A 22,821-nucleotide genomic window follows, 5' to 3' on the forward strand; every position below is an offset into this window, starting at 1 on the left:
AAGTATTGGACTGGCCTTGGAGTTAGGAGAACCTCACTAGGAACTTCCAGCACTAATGAAATTACATAGCTTGGTCCAGAAAATAAATATTTATCATCAAGAAAGTGACTTGGCACAGTAGTTAAGAAGACTGGCCTGATAGCCAGGAAGACCTGGTTTCAAGTTCTGTTTGTGAAGCCTATTAGCTATGTGGCCATGGACGAGGCACTTAAACCCTTTCAGTGCACTAACCAGATCTCTAAGACTCTTAGATGATAGGCCACGGCTGTCTGCAAAGGTGAATAGAGCTTTGCCATTGGGAAGTTCCTCATTCTGGTAAAATCATAGTTACGCGCCTTGAAATTTATATGTTATTGGGTCATAGAATCAACTGGGAAGTGTTTATTTTATCTCACATGAAATTATGTGTTGGTATTCAGCAAACCAAGTTGCTCAGCAAGCATCAGCTGTCAGAACACATTCAGATCTCAAAGTTGGAGAATATTCAAGCTTAGAAACAAGTGCATCTTGGACAAAGGAGAAATGGAACCAAGAGTTCATTAAACACCAGGTGAGATGTAGAGAGATTTTTATAATATGTATCATTAAGTATTTTTGAATTTGATTTATAAAGTGATCTTAGCCTGAGTTAGAAATTAAAGAATAAATATATAATTAAAAATTGCCTTGTCCTGTTTTTATCAGTATAATAAACCAATATTTTGATTAGATGGTAAGTTGAATGAGTGCAGGAATAATATCTAACTGAAATATTTTTTTCTCCTGCACATAATAGGAACTTAGTGATTATTGAATTAATATATCAGTCCTGAAGTTGGATAACCCAGTTGTTTAGAGTGGTAATATGATTTTTAGTACATAAAGTGCTAGATTTCGAGTCAGGAAAATTTGAGTTCAAATCCTGCGTCTAACACTTAATAGCTATGTGACCATGGGCAAGTCACTTAACCCCTTTAAGCCTCAGTTACCTTGTTTGTAAAATAAGGATATTTCCTGTAGTACCTACTTCACTAGGCTATTAAGACTAAAATGGGACACATGTGTGAAACTCTTTACAATCCTTGAAACAGTATTTAAATACCAGTTCTCCTGAAAGAAAAGTTAGAGTTCTAACTTAAGAGTGATTTGCCTATCACTTGCCTCTTAATTACTGGACTCCAAGCCAGTAATTCTAGGCAACAGGAGAACAGTTGGAGAAATATGAATTATTATCATACCTCTTCTCCACAGCTTTATGTGACAAAAAGTGAAACTACTTTCAAAATATTACTTTTACATTAGAATGTTTGTAATCTAGGAAATAAAGTGAGGTATCTAAGTGGTGCAGTGGATAGAGCACTGGACCTGGAATTAGAAAGACCTGGATTCACATCAAGTCTTAGATACATACTCGCTGGGCAAGTTTCTTAAACGCTCTGTGCCTTAGTTTCCTCATCTGTAAAATGGGGATAATATTAACACTTGCCTTCCAGGATTGTAATGAGGCTAAAATGAGATAATTTTTTTTTGTCTTGTTTTTAGGCAATTGGGGTTAAGTGACTTGCCCAGGGTCACACAGCTAGTAAGTGTCAAATGTTTGGTCTGAGACTGGATTTGAACTCAGGTCCTCCTGACTTCAGGGCCAATTCTCTATCCACTGCGCCACCTAGCTGCCCTGTAAAATGAGACAGTATTTATAAAGCACTTTGTAAATCTTAAAGCATGTAAAAATGTTGTGGTTTTTAATGTTACTGTTGTTGGTATTAACTTTTCCGAGTTGGAAGGACTCTAAATTATAAAGTCTATGTAACAGAACTTACTAGAAGTTGGTATAATTTCTCAATTTCTACTGAAGTATCAAATGAATATTAGAATCTGAGGGTGGGGGGGTAGAGAGAAATACTTGGTCCATTAACACCAAAACAAATGGCTTGCTTATTGCTTTTTTTTTTTCTAAATTGGTCTAGAAGATTGAATCAATTGGTGTTTTATCAATTTGACAAGTCAATTCAATGAAAAGATCCAGAGATTTTGATATGAATGTAATCACATGGGCAGAGCCCCCATCACTGGGATCTTGGGTCTTTGTCTTACAGTTTTACTTCCATATAGTTCCTAATTATATTTTTCATGTAAAATAAGTGCATGAATTATTTGTGAATATCTTGTTTAACTTAGGTGCTAAATTTTGAAATAATAACCTTTAAAAAAAAAGAAACCACTTGCTATTTTATATAATTTAATTTGTTTAATGACTGATGCACTTTATATATCTGCTTTTATTTTATCTTAGGTTCTGGTTATGACCTGTCAAGTCGCTTTGAATGTTTTAAAAAATGATTACCTATCGCTGTCCAACATTAACCTGTTGGTATTTGATGAATGTCATCTTGCAATCCTGGACCATCCCTATCGAGAAATTATGAAAGTATGGTTGTAAAAGATGCTCAGCTATCAGTGTTTTAAATTATTAGCATCAGTGATTTTTGAAATTAAATTTGTATACCTAATTCATTGTATACAGTAACAGATTATTTCCCAAATAACAATAACTGTGAATTGATAGCAAATCCCTTTTCTCTTCAGTTTTCAAAAACAATAATTTAGGCCTCTTGATTTTAAACTTAATGCCATTACTCACTAAAAATGATGGGGTGTCCTAGGAGAAATTATTTCACCTCTGTGGGCAATTGTTTTCTTATTCCTAAAATTGAGGAGTTTGGATTAGATAGCTTAAGTTCCTTTCCAGCTCTAATTGTATGGGTATCTAAGTAATTTGAAATAAGTTATTAAACATAATTCAGATAACCTATAGGAACAATGTTTACTGAATATATAATTAAATTAACATTTGATTAACAAAGCATTTAAATATACTACAGTAAATTAGGGGGAATTATAATTTGGTACCCCTATAGTAAACCTGTACCAGAATTGTCATTAGAAGTTCTGCTACATAAATCCTTATGTTCATTTTTCAGAGCAGACTTTAAATCTTCATTTTCAGATTTAAGATCACTGGTAATAGTGTTAGTAGGGAAAAATGAAATTCCTAATAACTTTTTTATTATATTAGATCTGTGAAGATTGTCCATCGTGTCCTCGAATTTTGGGATTAACTGCTTCTATTTTAAATGGGAAGTGTGATCCTGCGGAATTGGAGGAGAAGATTCAGAAACTGGAGAAAATCCTTAAGAGTAATGCTGAAACTGCAACTGATTTGGTAGTCTTAGACAGGTATGCCTTGATAGCATACTTTATGTTACTGCGACAAACTCCTTATTCTTGTTTTTTAATACCCTGTCCTGTGCTTCAAACATAGTTTAGTACTCAGTGAATGTTTATTGAATGAATGGAGATCTCTATATTTGATATTATCCTTACACCACGAAACCCTCTGTAGATAGACTGGATATGGGAGAATTTGGCCTTTGTCCCTCTTGAAAGGTTTTTTTTTTCCTTTTTTATTTGGCTTAATTGGATATAGTATTGCTTATTTTCCATTGTTTGTTCCTCATGCCCTGGAATGCTTTCGCTTTTCACCTCTGCCTCTTAGAATCTCTTATCCCTTTTAGAACTCAGCTAAATGCCACATCCTACATGAACCCTTTCCTTATTTCTCCTAACTACTAGTACCTCTTTCATTACTTGTATTTATTTGTATATATTCATATGTACATGCTATTTCTATTAATGAAACTAAGCTTTTTGAGAGCAGGCACTATTTCATTTTGACTTTGTACCCTCTTTGCCTAGCAGTGCCCAGCACATAGTAGGCATTTAAAAAATGCCTTATTGATTGATCCCAGATAGGGGGATAACACTTTTTGCAAAGGCACAGAAAAAGGAAGCGAAAAAAGGAAGAAAAGAGAAGAGGAAAAAGAAGAGAAAAACTGGTGAAATATGAGTATGGTAGTTCTGCCTACTCTATATCCTCAGTTGGCGTAATTCTGTCCACTATCATCTATGATACTATTTCTTCTTTAAGCTTCCTCTTACCCCGAATAGCTTTAAAAACTTTTTTTTTTGGCTTATAATTTGATAAGGCACTCAATTCTAAATTTTAGGTCTTCTGACAGTATTCTTATAGAACAATGTCACACTTTTGTATTCATCCTTTGTTACCTGTCCTTGCTTCCAAGTTTTAAAAACCTAAGTTTGTTGATAATTTCTCTGTGTACTCAATTACATCACTCTCTTTAGACAATTGCCTTTATTGATCTATGTTGAAATTGCTTCTCTTATGATCTTCAGAAATGCATCCCTAAGAACTTCTCATTTCATTCCTCCTGAGCTGACTTCTCTGTAGGATTTTAGGTCTTGAATTTCTACTTGTCCTTCTCTAAAGCATTTGAAAATCTGCTCTGCCAAAATTTAGGGTATATTTTTTTTAGAATATGCCTGTTTTCTCTCCTCTGTTACATATTCTAAAGTTGAGTGATTCCCATAGATCCCAGGGTTCCTATAATCTGAGTATCAGGTACAGAATAAATTATCTTATATTTGAGTTCTTTTTTTCTTTTTGATGGATGAAATTATTAAAGCTAACCAAGAATTTTTTGCTGTTCTCCTTGGGTAGAGATAAACCTCTAGCAAACGTCCATGTAATTGATGTGTTTTCCACTAACTGTATCCCATTCCCAGGCTTCTGATCTGCTTTGTCTTTTTGTACAAGTGGTCTGCAGTATATACTGGATTTCCTCACATGAGTACATCTTATGTAATATATATTTGATGATATAAAATCCCAAACTGTTTGGCTTCACTTTAATCTCTCCTATTTCTTTCGGAATAGGGATTTCCTTTCCAGAGATGTTTTCAAAACATAAGTCCGATTGCAGGAGGGCAATATTTTTTTCTTTGCATAGGGAATAAGCTTATCACCCACACTTTGCATTTGTGTGAGGGTTATGTGAGACCATGGGTTGTATTGCTGGCTCTTTTCTTGATTTTTTTCTTTAATTTTTTTTTGACATTTCTACTGCTCTACAGTCTTCTTCTACCTATGTTATATTTCCTCCTTATGGCATCTTACTTGGCAGATATATTTAGACAATTTTTCTCCTTCCATCTTCCTTTTCAGTTTAAAGCCCTTTTGATGTGATTTGCATGATTATAGAGAAATATAGCTTTAACTAGTTCTTGTCAGATCATCCTTGTCAGATCATCCTTGGTAAAGACCCTACTAAAATTTAATCTGTAGTACTGAAATCCACATTCTGTCATAAATAGCATGTGCTTTGAAAATAAATGTATAGAAATTGATTTTTTATGGAATATTCATTGAAAAGCATAAAAAAGTTGCATGGGATAAGAAGTCAAAGAATTATTGAAGTCTTCATGAATGGAGGCTCCAGAACTACATAGCCTCAAGGACCTCCCTTGTTTACAAAAGTCCTTAGACCTTAACTGGAGAAATTCTTTTGGATATTAGCTCCCCTCTATCTCAGTTTCTCAGATCAGTTCAACAATTTGAATGAAAGATTTTATTAAACTTGCCTGAGTCATTTGAGTGTAGTTCATCTGGAGTTAACCTTTACTTGGAAGTGGCTATTAAAGAGACCACAATAATCCTGTCACTTTCATTTATTTATATATTCCTTTGAGGTTGTCACATAGACTGGTTGTTAGCCATTTACTATCTCCTTGGATTTCCTGTTGGCGTCTTAAACTCAGTATGTCCATAATGAAACTCAGTATCTCCCTCCCTAAACCGATTTCTCATACAAATTTACCATTTTTTTTTCTTTTCCTGTTGAGGACACTGCCATCATTCTCCTCATATTTGACACTTTCTTTTTCCTCCCCCACCCCAGCCCACCATATCCAATCAATTGCAAACTCTTGTTGATTCTCCATCAACAGCATTTCTTGAATCTTTTTCCTTTCTCCTCACACAGCTTCTGCCCTGGTTCAGCCTCTCAAAAATTACCTCCTATCTGGATTATTGTAATTACTTCTTAAATGGCCTCTTTGATTTCAGTTTCTCCCCTTTCTAATCTGTGCTCTGCATTATTGTTGAAATAATATTTCTAAGGGATAAATTTTGATCTTGTCATTTTATTGATCAAAAACTTCAAATGGTTCCCTGTTACTTCTAGGATAAAATATCAACTTCTTTCTTTTGAATTAAAATACAATATGACTCCAGTTTACCTTTCCAGACTTTTTATATATCACCTACTGCCCTTCCCTTACTTATTTCTGAATTTCACTCCTCTTTACCTCCACTCTTAGGATCCTATCCATCCTTCAGGACTCACCCAGTTACCACCTCTTTTGTGCAACCTTTCCTGAAGGCCTTCCCATTCCCCTTTTGTATCTGCAATCCTTAGCCCAGTACTTTGTACTTTGTAGATGCTTAAAAAATACTTGAATTTAGTCCCATTGTTTGTCAGTTATCCCATTGCTGACTCCAAACCTGTAAATTAAGATCCTTCTATTTTCTGTTCCTCCTTGTGAAGATCAGTTATGGAAAGCTATTTTAGAGCTCAAGACTTTATGAAAGGAGACAAGGATATTGTTAAGAGTTTTTTGAAATAAGTGTAATGGAGGTAGAGAAAGAATAGAGGACAGCTCAAATGAGCAAGGCGTGTGAGAATAGTTTTTAAAATTAGTAATATTATATATATACACATGGGCATATATATCCATGTATATCAGTATGACTGCAAAGTACATGCACACATACAAATATATAAACATAGATATACACATGTATGCATGTTTGCTTACAGGTATGTGTATATAGTTCATATATGTATATAGTGCATCTGTGTTTATATACATTTACATACACACACAAAGAAACTGAGGCTGAGAGATGTTAAGTCAGTGCCATACAACTAGTGTTTGAGGCAGGATTTGAAGTCAGGAGCTTCTGACACCGGGTCTAGCACTCTATTAAAAAAAATTAGTAATGTTAAGATTCGTAAAACAATGGCTGAGGAGGGATAGAACTGAAACCTAAGGTCATACAGCCAACCTCTCTTTGTGGATTGGGCCTTTGTGATGGGGACAGGCCTTGCTTAGTTCTGTCTTTGATAAATTTTGACTGCCATTGCCCTTCTGTAGTTTAGGATCATGTGGCTGGTTCTTGAGTCACCTCCTGCTTGTCTGTTTGAATAGGCAGATTTGGGAGCAGGCCTGCCATCTGCTGAAATTCCTAGCTTTTTCATTCATATTCTGGTGACTTAATTTGGGTACTGGCCTTAGTCCTGTCTCCATGTCCATTTCCTTGCACGGTCACCAAGTGGGAGTTGGCTTTGTCTCTTGCTGAAGCATTGATACACTCCTGCAAAATACTGGAGGTTATATTGGCTTCAAGCCTCTTGCAGGGTCTCTCAGAATAGGCTGTCTGGGTATTGTACTTATCTGTCTCATTGGACAGTACCATAAACTGATTTTGAGCCTCATGTAGGGCCTTAAGGTATGTACTCACTGCCCAGTGTGGAACCATCTCAGTTTCCTTTCCTACTAACTTACTGGGACCTGGCTTTCTCCCTATAGTAGCTCCATCAGGTCAGAACTGAAATCCTATTGACTTTGAGCTCCGTTTATTGCATTCAGTCTGGGTTTTGGCTTCCTTGGCAATCCCTGTTCTCTGAACATTTCCATGTTTCTAGGTATCTTTTTTTTTCAGTTTTGAACTAGTTAGAAGAGCTTTCTGGTGTTTCCCATAAGTTGTGTTGAGGCCATTAGCTGAGAATTCCATGTTTTCTTCTCCTCTCATCATCCCATATCACCCAGATGCCTTCTGCCACTATCTCTTCCTTTACCCCTCAGATGAAGAGATGACTTTTCTCCTTGCCTAGGCAAACCCCTATACATGTACAAGTGATCCCATTCAATCCCTCCTTCTCTCGCATAATGCCCCCTCTATCGTACCCACTCTCTCACTTCAGTCTCTCATCTACTGCTTCCCTGCTTTCTACAAGCATGCCTATGTCTTCCCCCATCCTCAAAAAACCTTTACTTGATCCATTCATCCCTGCCAGCTGTCATCCCTTATCTCTCTTTCCTTTTGTGGCCAAAATCCTTTAGGAGGTCTTCTTAATCTCAACGCTCTACAGTCTGGCTTCTAGCCTCATTATTCAACCAAAACTGCTGTCCCCAGAGTTACTAACAATCTCTTAATTTCCAAATCTAATGGCCTTTTCTCAGTCCTTATCCTTCTTCACCTCTGTGCAGCTTTTGACAGTTATCAACCTCTTCTACTTAATACTCTTTTCTCTCTAGATTTTTAAGACATTACTTTCTTTTGTTTCCTTTCCTATCTATCCTTGCTCCTTCTCAGTCTCCTTCGCTTTATTTTCATCCAGGTCCTGTTAGCTAACTGTGGGTGGCCCACAGGGCTCTGTCCTGGGCTACTTTCCCTTCTCCCTCTGTACTATTCCCCTTGATCTCATCAGCTCTCATGGATTCAGTTATAGTCTTTATATCAGTGAGTTTCAGATCTTCTTATCCAGTCTAGACCTCTCTGCTGACCTCCTGGACTCACATCTTCATTTGCCTATTGGACATCTCAAACTGGATTTGCTTTGAATATCTTAAGCTCAGAATGTCCAAAGTTGAATCATTTATCTTTCCCCAAAAACTTTCCCCTCTTCATAACTTCCTTCATATAGTCTTTTGCCAAAGACTGTCAAATTTACTTTCTTAACATTTCTCAAATATAATCCCTACTCTCCTCTGACATGCCACCCCTCTGATACAGGCCCTCATCATCTTTTATTGCAGTAGTCTGCTTGTCGATTTCCCTGCCACAGATCTCTCCTCCTCATTCCAGTCTTTCCTCTACTCAGCTGTCAAAGTGATCTTCCTAAAGCACAAGTCTGACATTTTACCCCTTTCTCCACTCTACCCCCCCCACCTCCATTCAGTAAACTCCAGTGGCTTCTTATCAGCTCCAAGATGAAATATAAATTCCTCTATTTGGTATTCAGAGCCCTTTATAACCTGTCCTCCCCCTACCTTTCCAGTTTTCTTATACTTCACAGCCTGCTTGTACCCTCTTGATCTAATTTGACTGCCCTTTATGTCACACACAACTTTGATTCTTTGGAGATCACAGTATTCCAAGAATCCTAGCCTAACAGGTTATCCAGGACCACATTCGAGTGAGAGATTAATTTTTGAGCTTGATATTGTTAAAAACCATGCACAGTTTTACCGAATGGGAAATTTTTCCAAATGGAATCTAGCCTACTTTTTTCTTCCTTTTAATTCCCGGGACCAATCTTGGAGAAGAATTTTTTTTGAACCAAGAAAAAGAATGTCCTGCTTTACACAAAATGTAGTAAGCCTAGAGAAGTTACTATCCAAAGAAGTGTGATACATATTGAAAGTATAAATGGTTTCAAGAAGTTTTCAGGTAAGTTTATGTTTGAAAGCCCTCTTGATAAGTTATTAAGAGAAGTTTGAGATGTTTTGGGTAAATGCCTAGCCTTTTGAAGTTGACACTAATGGAGAGCAGGCATGCTCCCTCACATTATGTCCTATAATATTACTGTCAGATAAATTCTGTGGTGGGCAAACAATAGGTCTATCATATGATAGTTCTTAAATTTTTATGACGATGTCAAGAAAAATTGTAAAGTTGTGTTTTCAGCAGTGCTTTCTTTGCTGATGAAAATTTGTGTTTATTTTAATCCTAAAGATATACTTCTCAGCCATGTGAGATTGTGGTAGATTGTGGACCATATACTGATACTAGTGGGCTCTATGAAAGGCTGCTAAAGGAATTGGATGAAGCACTTAATTTTCTCAATGACTGCAACATATCTGTGCATTCAAAAGAAAAAGATTCTATATTAATTTCTAAACAGGTAAGAGCATAAATATTTGGTAATGGGAAAGGACTGCTTTAATTGTTTCCTATTCATTTTTCGCCAGTCATTTTGCATTAAACTGAGTGTTATAACCTTATAACTTAAAATATTTCAATTTTATGGTTAAGAAGTTAGGTAAAGAAATTTTCAATGATATTCTAGTAGTGGAAGATAGAAAACTAGTACATAATTTTTTAATACAAAAAAAAAGATAATTCTTCTAAAGCAGCTTTTTTATCTCCTCAAATTAAAATGTATGCAACTTTTTCTCTTTTAAACATTTTTCTTGTTAATACCATACTCCAGTGGGATTCCTGATTTCGGAATTTATAGTTTTTCGTAAATCAGAAAAGCAATGGCACTCTTGGGCCAAGCGTATTTATTTTAGAAAAATAGTTTCAGACTAGCTTTGATTTTTTTGTCAACTACAAAATTTTGTAGTAAGTTTTTCCAATGGCTCATGTCCTAATTGGGTTCTTAATTTTGAGGTCTGAGACTGAATTAATTCTTACCTACCTTATGTATGTATGTGTATACATATTGTTCAAGATTAAAAAGGGATCCTATCAACTTGTGTAACTACCTGGATTAAGATGGTTCTTTCAGTTATTCCTACTTATAGGATCATAGGGACCCACAGTTGAAAGGGACCTAAGAGTTAGTAGAATCCTACTAACTTATTTTACATGTAGGGAAACTGAGGCCCAAAGAGGAGAAGTGATTTGCCTAGGTGACAGAGTAGCAGGATTCAAATACAGGTCATTGAGCTCTAAAATCCAGTGGAATGTCTGCTATACCGCACAGCCATACTCTTAAGTGTTTTGTTTTGTTTTTTTGGTGAGGCAGTTGGGGTTAAGTGACTTGCTCAGAGTCACACAGCTAATAAGTATTATGTGTCTAAGGTCAAATTTGAACTCAGGTCCTCCTGACTCCAGGGCCAGTGCTCTTTTCACTGCGCCACCTAGCTGCCCCAAGTGTATTTCTTAAAAAGTAAGATGGCCAATCCACAAAAAACAAGGAACCATCTTTTAAGGGTTTAAATGGCAAATATGATTGAAATCTGCATTTATACTTTCTAATCAAGGTTAGTCTTTATGTCAATCCCTGCAAATACTTCCTATTCATTTTAATAATTATTCCTCTAGTCCAGGGGTTTTTAACCTGTGGGGGCAGGGGGTGGACTCTATTGGCAGTCAAGTGAAACTGTGGACCTCCTCTCAGAATAATTTATATTTTTTTGTTTTAGAATGAACAGTTGAAGGAAACGCTAAATTTCATTTAAGGCTAGTGAAAATAAAGTTGTAACTGTTTTTCCACCTGAGTTCATTGATTCCCCCATATATGTCCCTGAAGCCTTGAGAGGGATGAGGTCCATGGACTCCAGGTTGAGAACTCCTGCTCTAAATCAGAAAAGTCAAATCCCATGCAAATATTACTATTATATAGATCTTGGGTAAAAATGCCCTTGTTTATCTTACTAAAACAGTTGTAGTAAAGGATCCTCTCTGGATAGATTTAATCTAAAATTTCCCTTCAGTATTTTCTTTTAAAGACTGTTTAGATCCCTGCTTTATTCCAAACATAACAAATGTGGGAGATGGCAGGGCCAGGTAAGGGCAAGGGAGTTTAAGGTCCTAGATTAAACTCTAAAGCTTACAAACTTGAGCTTCTTTGGGAAATGTGTGACTGGTGGGAAACTTTTTCCTATTCCCTCCTCCAAAATAATCCTTCTTTTTGGAGGAAGGGAAACACTCATTGCCCTTTGGAACTCCCTCAGGAATTCAGAACTGTCATCCAGTCACTTTATACCAGGATGTGATCTCATCTTGTCCCTTCTCTTCTTAGAGGGATGACCTAATAACCTCTCTGAGCCTTAGTTTCCTCATATGTCAAATGGGAATGTCATTGTAAAACTTTTTTTTTGCTTTATGGTCAGGTGATTGGGGCTAAGTGATTTGCCTAAGGTCACATTGCTAGTAAGTGTTAAGTGTCTGAGGCTGAATTTGAACTCAGGTCCTCCTGACTCCAAGGCCAGAGCTCTATTCACTGCACCACCTAGCTGCCCCCATTGTAAAACTTAACACAAAGTTCTGAGCAAAATATTTTGTAAACTTTAAAGCGTATTACAAGTGGGAGTTATTGACTATTTTCTAATCATCATCATCACCATCAGGTACAGGAATACTTGCATTATAGTGTTTTCATAGTGTTAATTTAGGGGAAATGTTTTCTCTTTGCTTCTTAAACTAAATTGACCCTTCCTCATTACTTGTATTATTTACTTTGAAATGAGCTAATAAGATTACAATTCTTACTGTGTGAACTTAAAGCTTTGAATTTTTAATTTTTATTGTTTATGATTTTATAGCCTAAAGTCAGATGAGTTGTAATAGACTCATCTGTAGGTTGTAATAGAATCGTGGAATACTAGATCTAGAAGGGGGATTTAATCCTTAAATAATTAATCTTTGTCTTTGTGTTATGAGATAAATTTATTCCCATAATTTGAGAAGTGAAGGCTTAACATTGTGAATTGTCTGATCATTATTGTTTGACTTTTTTTTTTCATTATTTAAAAAAAGTTTATGTATTTTTTATAGATTCTTTCAGACTGCCGAGCAGTATTGGTGGTTCTGGGACCCTGGTGTACAGATAAGGTAGCTGGAATGATGGTAAGAGAACTTCAGAAATATATCAAACATGAGCAAGAGGAGCTGCACAGGAAGTTTTTATTGTTTACAGACACTTTCCTAAGGAAAATACATGCACTCTGTGAAGAGCACTTCTCACCTGCCTCACTTGACCTGAAATTTGTAACCCCGAAAGTAATAAAACTGCTTGAAATTTTACGCAAATATAAACCATATGAGCGGCAGCAGTTTGAGAGTGTTGAATGGTATAATAATAGGAATCAAGATAATTATGTGTCTTGGAGTGATTCTGAAGATGATGATGAGGATGAAGAAATTGAAGAAAAAGAGAAGCCAGAGACAAATTTTCCCTCTCCATTTACCAATATTTTATGTGGGATTATTTTTGTGGAGAGAAGATATACAGCCGTTGTTTTAAACAGGTAAAACTCTATGATTAATAGTTTTTCTATAGTAGAATAAGGAAGTATTTTGCATTTTTAAAGTGATACACAGAAAAACCTTTGAGAGCAACTATAAGGATAACATAAATGTCTCATTTTTATGTAATTGCTAAAAAACAGCTGAGAAGAGGGGGAAAGTACATTTTGGGAAATCTGAAATGAGTACAAGCAGTACAGTATAAGCTAATTCAAGAGATGCATCTCTTACAGTAGATTATGTTTATATGGCTGATGATTCTAGGATCCAAATCTCAGTCACTGTGGAAGCTTCCAGGAACTCTCTGCCACAAACTTGTGGTTTGTAGGCTGCTTCTATTTAATCAAAGGGTATTACTTTCAACTAGATAAATTAGATATCTATAGTCGAATGTTTAAAAATTGATTTATGTACGTTAAAACTATATATTGCTTTTGGTGGATATACTAATAAAAAAGTAATGTGTTTAACTTTCTTTAGCTGTTAGTTGACAGGATATTTGGGCATCCTAGGTGGCATAGTGGATAGAGTGGCCTGGAGTCAGAAAGACTCATCTTCCTGAGTTCAGATCTGGCCGCAGACACTTACTAGCTTTGTGACCCCTGGGCAAGTCACAAAGACAACACACTTTGAACCATTTTTCCTACTTGAGTTCATTTGCTGTGACCACCACAAGAACAAAGAATGCTTGAGAGAGTTGAGTGACTTACTTAGGTTACATGGCTAATTAGTGACTGAGTTGACAGTTCTTTCAAAGTTTTTTTTTTCCTTTCTGGATATTTAGACAATATTATGGAGATATTTAATAAAAATATTAATTTCTGCTTTTTTGTTTTGATTCAGTATGCAGTATAAAATGATTTTAAAGCATTTTATTATTGTCTGGTTCCAGAAGTATACTTTGAAAATCACTGTTCTGTATAGCATTGATGGAAACCAGGAAGAGAGTATCCATATCCTTGAATGATAGGTGTTTTTGTTTTTCGGATATAATAGAACTAATTAAATCACAGGTCTTTGAAAGTTTTGAAATACTAGTATCACACATTAAGTTATAGATTGAATAAATTGACTTTTTTATTTTAAATAAAATGCCTGAGTTAAAGGTAATAGAATATCCACATTATTTTCAAGAATTCTAATGGCTCTAGAAAACTTTAGAGAAAGCAGTTTTCTAGACTGCATGTTCTTCAGCTCTTAATGCTTTTCTTGTAACCCCTTATCACCTAAACAGTTGAGCCTATAGGTGTTGTAATTCTTGTTAAAATGTCACCCTCTTATGCACATATTTTCAGTGGTTCCCTGTTAGCCCCACTGATGTCTTTATAAACCTCTATTTAACAAACAAAGCAGTTGGGAAGAGGAGGTACAGAATACCATGGTCATCTAATGCATGTTGGGAGGTGATGGAGATTGACACTAATTTATATTTTTCATGTGGACCTTACAAGCAGAAGGTTTTCTTAAAAGACCCTCAAGTATGTTTAACTTTCAAATTAATATATAATTTTCTTAGATTGATAAAAGAAGCTGGCAAGCAAGATCCAGAGCTGGCTTATATTAGCAGCAATTTTATAACTGGACATGGCATTGGAAAGAATCAGCCTCGTAACAAACAGATGGAAGTGGAATTCAGAAAACAGGAAGAGGTAATTTAAACAAAAATAAGTTTTCAGTAACTAACTTAGGATTTACACAGACAAGCTGTCTTTAGAAATTTTATTTAGATCTTTAACATTTGTTTGAAATAGTTTATTTACACAAAAGACATCTTTATCATTTAGTAGCTCCATATCGAATCACACTCTGAACTTGAAAAATTGTCCAAAAAGTTAGTGTCTAGTTTTAATTGACCTATCATCAGTAATTTAATTTTTCTTCAGAGGGTTGATGACGATTTCAACTACAATTTCAAAGAAAAAAATGAACTTAGCTCTTGTTTAGAATAATATACTCCAGTTGAAGACTTTTGTAGCAAGTTATACCAGATTGAATTTATGGTTTGATTAACTCAAAGATATTTACACCTTTCTGAATGCTTTTTTAAAGAGACTTTGCATTTACAAAATTTGCGGACTTGATTCGTATTACCATCTTTAATGTCCAAGTTTCAGGTATATTCTTGTAAAGAAACTTAAACTAGAGGTAAAATACTCTTGTTGGAAAAACAATAAAACACTTTCAGGTTTTTAAGTTTGTTTTCAACTAAAGAGTGGTATAGTTCTTGAATCATTTTTGTAGATAAAAGTTTTGTGACACTATTCAAAACCAGTCCTATTGTTCCACCTTTTTGAAACTCAGCTCAATGTTTAATTTTCCCAGTAGAGAGAAAAAAAGAGACCATTGAACCTGGTATATTAGAAAATTTTATACCAAAATGGAATGAATGTTTTTGCTTAGAAAGCTCCTTTCTATGATTGCTGATCACAATTGCTGGTAACTGATGAGCCTCCAAAAAATAAAATAAGCAGGTGCCTGCGATATATGTCAAATATTTGAAAGATTTAGGATATTGAGATCAATATATTTGAAAAACTATATGTAAGAGAAATTATGCAGGTTCTTATATTAACAATATTTCAAGAGTTTTATAAGTGTGTTTAGTCACTTAATTAGATAGACTCACGTCACAGCAGCCCAACTAAATGCTTGGATTTTATGGCTACATTAAGGTATTAATTTGGAATGTACTTTGTGTATTTATGTTGCTTTTAGTTCTTTTACTGTGCTGTTACCATTTTAGCCTGTTGTCTGAATACTCATTATATTACATGTATGGAAATAGTGGCATCAATTAGCTCACTGGTTTTTAGGTTTAATTGTTTTAACTGCCTACTCTTGCACATTGTTTTGACTTCTGTTTTATTGATGGTTGTACAATTTAAGAACTATTTTTATCTTGGGACTTTTTTCTCTTTACAGGTACTTAGGAAATTTAGGGCACATGAGACCAACTTACTGATTGCAACCAGTATTGTAGAGGAAGGTGTTGATATACCAAAATGCAACTTGGTGGTTCGTTTTGATTTGCCTATGGAATATCGATCTTATGTACAGTCCAAGGGAAGAGCAAGGGCACCCATCTCTAATTATATCATGTTAGCTGATTCAGACAAAATAAAAAGTTTTGAAGAAGATCTTAAAACCTACAAAGCTATTGAAAAGGTAGGTTTTCATAAATAAATGAATCTTCAGCAGCAGCATTTCTAGAGAGCTCAGTGTATAGTGATAAGCTTCTATTGAATATGACGTGTTGAGCATTGTAGTCCACCCTATTACAGAACATAACCAAGGGATAGAGAAAACAAAAACCTTTTAATCTAATGAAGAGCTAAGTCTTACACATTAGAATGTTCAGCAGTTGCATTTATTAAAAAAGATGAACATTTATAGAGGAATACAAATACAGATATAATGGAGACTTTGTATTCCTATGTTGAAGGAATATGGCTTGGGAATCATTGGGGAAACCTTTTTGGGGGTGTATGTTTAGGGTTTTGAAGTGAGAAAGGGTCATGGATAAAGAAATGAATTCCTGTTAAGGATTGGCATGTATGAAGGCAGAGAGAATCGACCAGAAGAAGATTTGTTCTCATCAGAAGTTCTTCATTTAAAACATACAGATCTTAAGAAACAAATGTTCCAAGTCAGTTGATTCTGGTGAGACTGAAACTGAACCTATTGTGGATGATGATGACATTTTCCCACCATATGTTTTGAGGCCAGATGATGGAAGTCCAAGAGTCACAATTAATACAGCCATTGGACACATCAATAGGTATGGTACTAAATCATTTGTGTTTATTTCAAGACTAAAAATCTATGGCTGTTAAAAGATTTGTATTTTTAAAAGTAAACAATATCATTTTAGATCTGCCTAAATCATATTGAAATATCCTTTTCCAGATGAGTGATGTACTTTTTTTTTCTTTTTTCTTTTTGGTGAGGCAGTCGGGGTTAAGTAACTTGCCCAGGGTCACACAGCTAGTAAGTGTCAAGTGTCTGAGGTCAGATTTGAACTCAGGTCGTCCTGACTCCAAGGCTGGAGCTTTATCCACTGAGCCACCTAGCTGCCCCAATATCTCACCATGACTTTTTTTTTGTGAGGCAATTGGGGTTAAGTGACTTGCTCAGGGTCACACAGTTAGCAAGTGTCAGGTGTTTGGTCTGAGGCCGATTTGAACTCAGGTCCTCCTGACTTCAGGGCCGGTGTTCTATCCACTGCGCCACCTAGCTGCCCCAGAGTGATGTACTTTTGAAAATACTCATCAGCTGTTTCCACCAAGCCAAGCCATCATACGTATAGAAAGTACACTTTAAACAAAATCTCAAATTCTGGTCAGGAGGTTTAAAAAAAAAGCTGAGCTAATATATAAGCATTCATTGGCAACTCTGGATTAATGGATACATGTTTCTGCTTGAATAAATTTTATTGTACTTGTTCTATAGTAGTTCTTTTTTGAAGTATATGAATATCAGGTGAAAGCATATTTTTTTCAAAGCAGTGACACTAGATTGTTATGCCAATTTGTATTTTTGAGATGGTCTTTATTTACTTTAGCCTGAGAGAGTAGTTTTCACATTTTGGCTTGAAAAAGGTCTGAATATACATACCTGGTTTTTGTAGTATGATGTGTTCTATATAAGCGCATAATAGAATCATTATATTAAAATAAAACACTGATATAATCCTGTATGCCAGAATTAAAAATCACACTCCTTTTAGTACTTTTTATGGTTGCAAGCCAAGTTCATGTTCAAGGTAATGAAAATAAACACCATTATTGTTCTACCCCAGTATTTCCCAACTTTAGAATTTCTTTTTTTTTCACAGATACTGTGCAAGATTACCAAGTGATCCGTTTACTCATCTAGCTCCTAAATGTAAAACCCGAGAATTGCCAGATGGCACATTTTATTCAACTCTCTATCTGCCAATTAACTCACCTCTCCGAGCTGCCATTGTTGTAAGTATGGAAAGTTAGGCAAGACTTTGTGTGTAGAATCTGTAGAGTATTATTTCTTTTTATTTCAGTTTCTACTGTAGAGGAAGCCATACAAGTTATATTTCATTTCTTTTCTTTTCTTTCCCTTCCTCCTTCCAATTATTTTGTTCTGTGATTAAATCTTGTACTTTTAAGATCTACGAATGTGGTTTGTAGGAGTGTAGTTAAAAATTAGGACACCACACACAAAACAACTAGACAGATATATCCTTGTGGAAGAGGAGGAGAAATACCTAAGAATTATTTTTTATATCATTCATAAAATTTTACAGTTGGAAAGGACCTTACAAGACATTTAGTCTAACTTGCTAACCATTTCAGAAGTCCCTTCTTCAGTGTTCCTGACAAGTACATCCACTTTCTGCTTGAGTATTTTCTATTTCTGAAACACCACATTTAGTTGTTGAATGACTCTAATTTAAACAAAAAAAATGCAGTGACTAATTGTGACTTCAGAAGACGAGTGATGAATGCTATTCAATTCTTGGCAGAATGATAATGAGCTAGAGGTGCTAAATGAGATACACATTTTTAGAATTGGCTAGTTGTTTAGTTCTTTTGCTCAGTTATGATAATTTGTTTTAAGGGTGGGCATCTATTGGGGCAAAGCTAGAGACAGAAATGCAGAAAAAAAAGTACTATCATAGTACAGCACATACAAATCACATAGAAAGGATGCAAAGAGGGTAATTTTGTCACTATTATGTTAAGTTTAATGAGTTTTCTAATGAGCTGTATAACAGAAGTTCATGATTGCATATACAGTCCTATTCTTCATATCCTAAAATGTTTATGTTTGTCTATGGTTAAATTTATGATATAAAATCAAATATAAATTTAAAATAAATGGCTATTTGTATTGTGCTGACATCTGCCTAACTTTCATCTATTGCTCCTACCTAAACCTGCTTTCCAGAGCAACAGAGAAAAAGCCTATTCCCTATTCCACATTAAAAATTAGATATCATCACTAATAATTTGTGTTATAGTTACATATATTAAGACAGGCCTCTAGCTACATAAGTGATTGTGTTATACTTGTAATTTTGGGTTGGAATGAAGATTTTCTTTTCACTGTGTATAAAAGGTGTTTTAATTTTATTCAAATTAATTAATTGAATCATAATTTAAAACTGTAATAATGATAACCTTTTGTTCTTCCATAAAAATTTATAAAAATGCATCTTCTCTTAAATGGAGACCTTCCAGTATTTCTTAAAATACAGAATTTTATAATGTCAGGTAAATGGAACTTTAAAATATTGTGTTGAGGTAAAACATATATTACCTATTTTTAAATTAATGGAGTTGAAAACTTAATGATGCTCATATATAAATTAAAGGTCTCATTATTTTCAGGGTCCACCAATGAGTTGTGCAAGATTGGCTGAAAGAGTTGTAGCTCTCATTTGCTGTGAAAAACTTCATAAAATTGGTAAGGATATTTGAAAGGCAGCATCAACACAGAAAATGCATGAATAAAACCTTTGGATGGAAATATTGAATGTTTATAGGGACCCAAATTTGTAGGGATGTTATTACTGTTGATGATGTGCTTTAGTTAAAGGAAATCTTAACAGTATCCTTAACAAATGACTTAAAATAATATAGGAATAGGCTGTTTTGTGTGGAAAAATGCCCATCATTGATTTGCATCATTTTTAGAAATAGCATAATTATAAATGTATTCCAGATATCTATTGCCATGACCCAGCTAGATGATGTTTCTCCTTTAGATAGGTGTGGAAAATTTCTTGTGACAGCCACCCACTTGGATAATTCCATCCTAGTCCATTCTTATAGAGTGAAAAGCAAAATTTAATGTTGGCATTTGCAGTTTTAACGAGAGTAAGATGATGTTTATTTATTTCTTTGTGTGTATGTATGTGTGTGTGTGTGTGTGTGTGTGTGTGTGTGTGAGGCAATCAGGGTTAAGTGATTTGCCTAGGGTCACACAGCTACTAAGTGTCAAGTGTTTGAGGCCAGATTTGAACTCAAGTCCTCCTGACTCCAGGTCCAGTGTGCTATCCACTGCACCACCGAGCTTCAACTAAGATGATATTTTTTGTTCAAATCCCACCTCAGACATTTGTTAGCTCTTTGATCATGGGTGAGTCACTTGACCTTTCTGTGTCTCAGTTTCTTTTTCTGTAAAATAAGGAGTTGGATTCATTGGCCTCTAAGGTCCCTTCCAGTTCTGAATCTGTGATCCTTTGTTCAAAAATGTAATTACAATGATGAATTAATGTTAAATGCTTCTAGAGTTTAACTAGTAAATGTACTTAGTAGAAGTACAAAATGTACTTTACTTACAGAGTGTGATTTTAACTCTTAGAGAAGTGAGGTTTAGGTTACTTATGCTAATTTTCTTTTCTTTTTTTTTTGTTAATGAACAGGTGAACTAGATGATCATTTGATGCCGGTTGGAAAAGAGACTGTTAAATATGAAGAAGAGCTTGATTTGCATGATGAAGAAGAAACCAGTGTCCCAGGTCGACCGGGCTCCACGAAACGAAGGCAGTGTTACCCCAAAGCAGTTAGTATTGATTTTGACTGGATAAGGGCATGATGTCTTTTGGGACCTTATTTCCCATCATGTCAAATCTAAATCCCTTTGTTTCCCTTTGTTTGTACTTTGAGCTTCTTCTGATGATAATTCACATTTATGTGCTAACAGCTTCCATTTGTGTAATGCACTTAAAGTTTGTAAATAGCTTTCCTTGTGATGTGGGCTATACAAGAATTATCCCCATTTTAAAGGTGAGGAAACTGAGGTTCTAAGGGTTGGAGTGATTTGCATAAGGCCTTATACCAAGGTAAGTGGAAAGATAAGATTCACACTTTCCCCTTGATTACATTCCACTGTTGCCCAACACCTACCTCAGTTTCAGCAAAACTAGTCTCCTCACTGTCCCTGAGACAACCAAAGTTCCTTCCTATCTCTATTCCATTGTTCATGCTCTTCTTTCATCTAAATGTCCTGCTTACTCATCTGTAAAATGAAATAATATTTATTCTTAGCTATGTACAAGGTTGTTGTGAGGACCATATAAGATAACATGATGTATATAAAGTCAGTCACACAGTAAATATTTATTAATCAACTATTATGTACCAGGCACTGTACTAAGCGCTAGAGATACAAAAAAACCCCACAAAACTCTTTGCCTCCAAGGAGTTCCAGGAGTCTAATGAGGGAGACAACATGTAAACAACTATGTACAAACAAATTATATACAGGTTAAATTGGAGATAATAGAGGGAAGGCAATAGCATTAGAGGAGATCAAAAAGGGTTTTCTTTACAAGCTGGAATTTGAGCTGGGATTTGAATTTGAGCTGGGATTTGAAGGAACCCAGGAGGTAGAAATGAGAAGGGAGAGAATTCCAGGCATGGGGGAGAGCTAGAGAAAATGGTTAGAATGGGGAGATGGAGTATTTTGTTTGAGGAACAGTAAGAAGGCCAATGTCCCTGGATTACACAGTACAAGGGAATGAGTATTTTACAATGTCCCCCTACTCCTGTTACTTCAGTGTGAGAACATGAGTGTAAGCAGTTCCTACAATAGTTAAAGATTGTAACCTATTCATAACTGCTAATCCTGTGTTATTCTTATCCATGTCCTTTCCTCAGTCATGCAGAGGATCTACCCAGCCCACCTTTTTGGTTATTTACAGTTTCAATATTTCTGAAATTGTGATGTCTCATGATTAATAGACATTATCATTAGATGACTATTGGTGATAAAGGTTGGGCCTCTTAGGATCCAAATGGAAGTTGTTTTTCAGTTGTGTCCAGCTTTTTGTGATCCCATTGATGTTTTCTTGGCAAGGATACTGGAATGGTTTGCCATTTCCTTCTCCAACTCATTTTATAGATGAGGAACAGAGGCAAACAGGGTTAAAAGACTTGCACAGGGTCACCTAGCTAGTAAGTATGTAAGGCCGAGTTTGAACTCTGGCAGAGAAGTTCAGGCCGGGCACTCTATTCACTGTGCAACCCAGCTGTGCCTTCTAAATAGAAGAGATACTCCCTGTCAATTGTCATGTCCTGTAGTTTTCTGTTTGTATGTGATAATGTACCAAGCCCAATAATATAGCAGTTAAATTCAACAAACATTTATTAATCACTTACTATTGTGTTGGACACTGGAAATAGACATACAAAAATGAAAAAAATTGTCCCCGTCCTCAGGGAGTTTATATTTTCTTTGGAAGTTTATATTTTCATCTGTAGAAACAGATAAGTAAATACAAGGTCATTTGAGAATAGAAAAAAACATTGGCAACCAGCAGGGACCTGGAAAGATTTTTACAGCAAGTGGAATTTGAATTGAAATCTGAGGATGACAAGAGGTAATGAGAAAAGAATTCATTCCAGGCAGGGGGGACAACCTGGGCATCTTCAATGAGATCCTTGACCACTCAAAGGAGAAAATCCTACCATTTCACACAGGAAGTCAAGTAAAATCAAGTCAATAAGCAATTATTAAGCACTTACTATGTGCCAGGCATTGTGCCAAGTGCTGAGAACACAAATATAAGCAGAGAAACAGCCACCAGCTCTTACCCTCAAGGAGCTTATATTCTAATGAGGGAAGACAGTATATTAAAAAGGAGTTTGAAAGAAGGTGGGTGGTAGAGAAAGTCCTGTAGAGATGAGGCAGTAATGTAGCCTGGAGAGGAGTGGAGAAATAATTGGCTTAGGCCTTCTTAAAATGGAAGTTCTGAGAGGAGCCAGTTTGGGGGAGGGAGGTCTGCTGATTGACCTCCCTGCTTCTATTCTCTCCTCACCCTGGGCCATCCTCTACTCACCTGTTGATCTTCCTAAAGGGCAGTTCTTTCATCCCTTCCCTCTCCCTTTTTCCTCATTCAGTAAACTCCAGTGGCTCTCTTTTACATCCAGAATCAGATAGAAAATCCTCTTGGCATTCAA

General features: G+C 35.6%; 1 protein-coding gene across 5 annotated transcripts in view; it reads left to right on the forward strand.

Moving 5' to 3' along the window:
* The window catches only part of DICER1 (dicer 1, ribonuclease III), a 96,144-nt gene that overhangs the window by 33,659 nt on the left and 39,664 nt on the right, over window positions 1–22,821 (forward strand). For all 5 annotated transcript variants that reach the window (XM_027856534.1, XM_027856533.1, XM_027856535.1 and 2 more), the window contains 11 exons: window positions 420–550; window positions 2,273–2,407; window positions 3,056–3,216; window positions 9,638–9,806; window positions 12,410–12,882; window positions 14,397–14,529; window positions 15,803–16,045; window positions 16,504–16,658; window positions 17,715–17,847; window positions 19,246–19,321; window positions 20,283–20,422. In XM_027856534.1, the coding sequence (XP_027712335.1) occupies window positions 420–550; window positions 2,273–2,407; window positions 3,056–3,216; window positions 9,638–9,806; window positions 12,410–12,882; window positions 14,397–14,529; window positions 15,803–16,045; window positions 16,504–16,658; window positions 17,715–17,847; window positions 19,246–19,321; window positions 20,283–20,422 (1,949 nt within the window). The remainder of the gene's footprint in view (window positions 1–419; window positions 551–2,272; window positions 2,408–3,055; window positions 3,217–9,637; window positions 9,807–12,409; window positions 12,883–14,396; window positions 14,530–15,802; window positions 16,046–16,503; window positions 16,659–17,714; window positions 17,848–19,245; window positions 19,322–20,282; window positions 20,423–22,821) is intronic.

This window comes from Vombatus ursinus, unplaced genomic scaffold, assembly GCF_900497805.2.
Source record: "Vombatus ursinus unplaced genomic scaffold, bare-nosed wombat genome assembly UNPS02011572.1, whole genome shotgun sequence".
NCBI lineage: Eukaryota > Metazoa > Chordata > Mammalia > Diprotodontia > Vombatidae > Vombatus > Vombatus ursinus.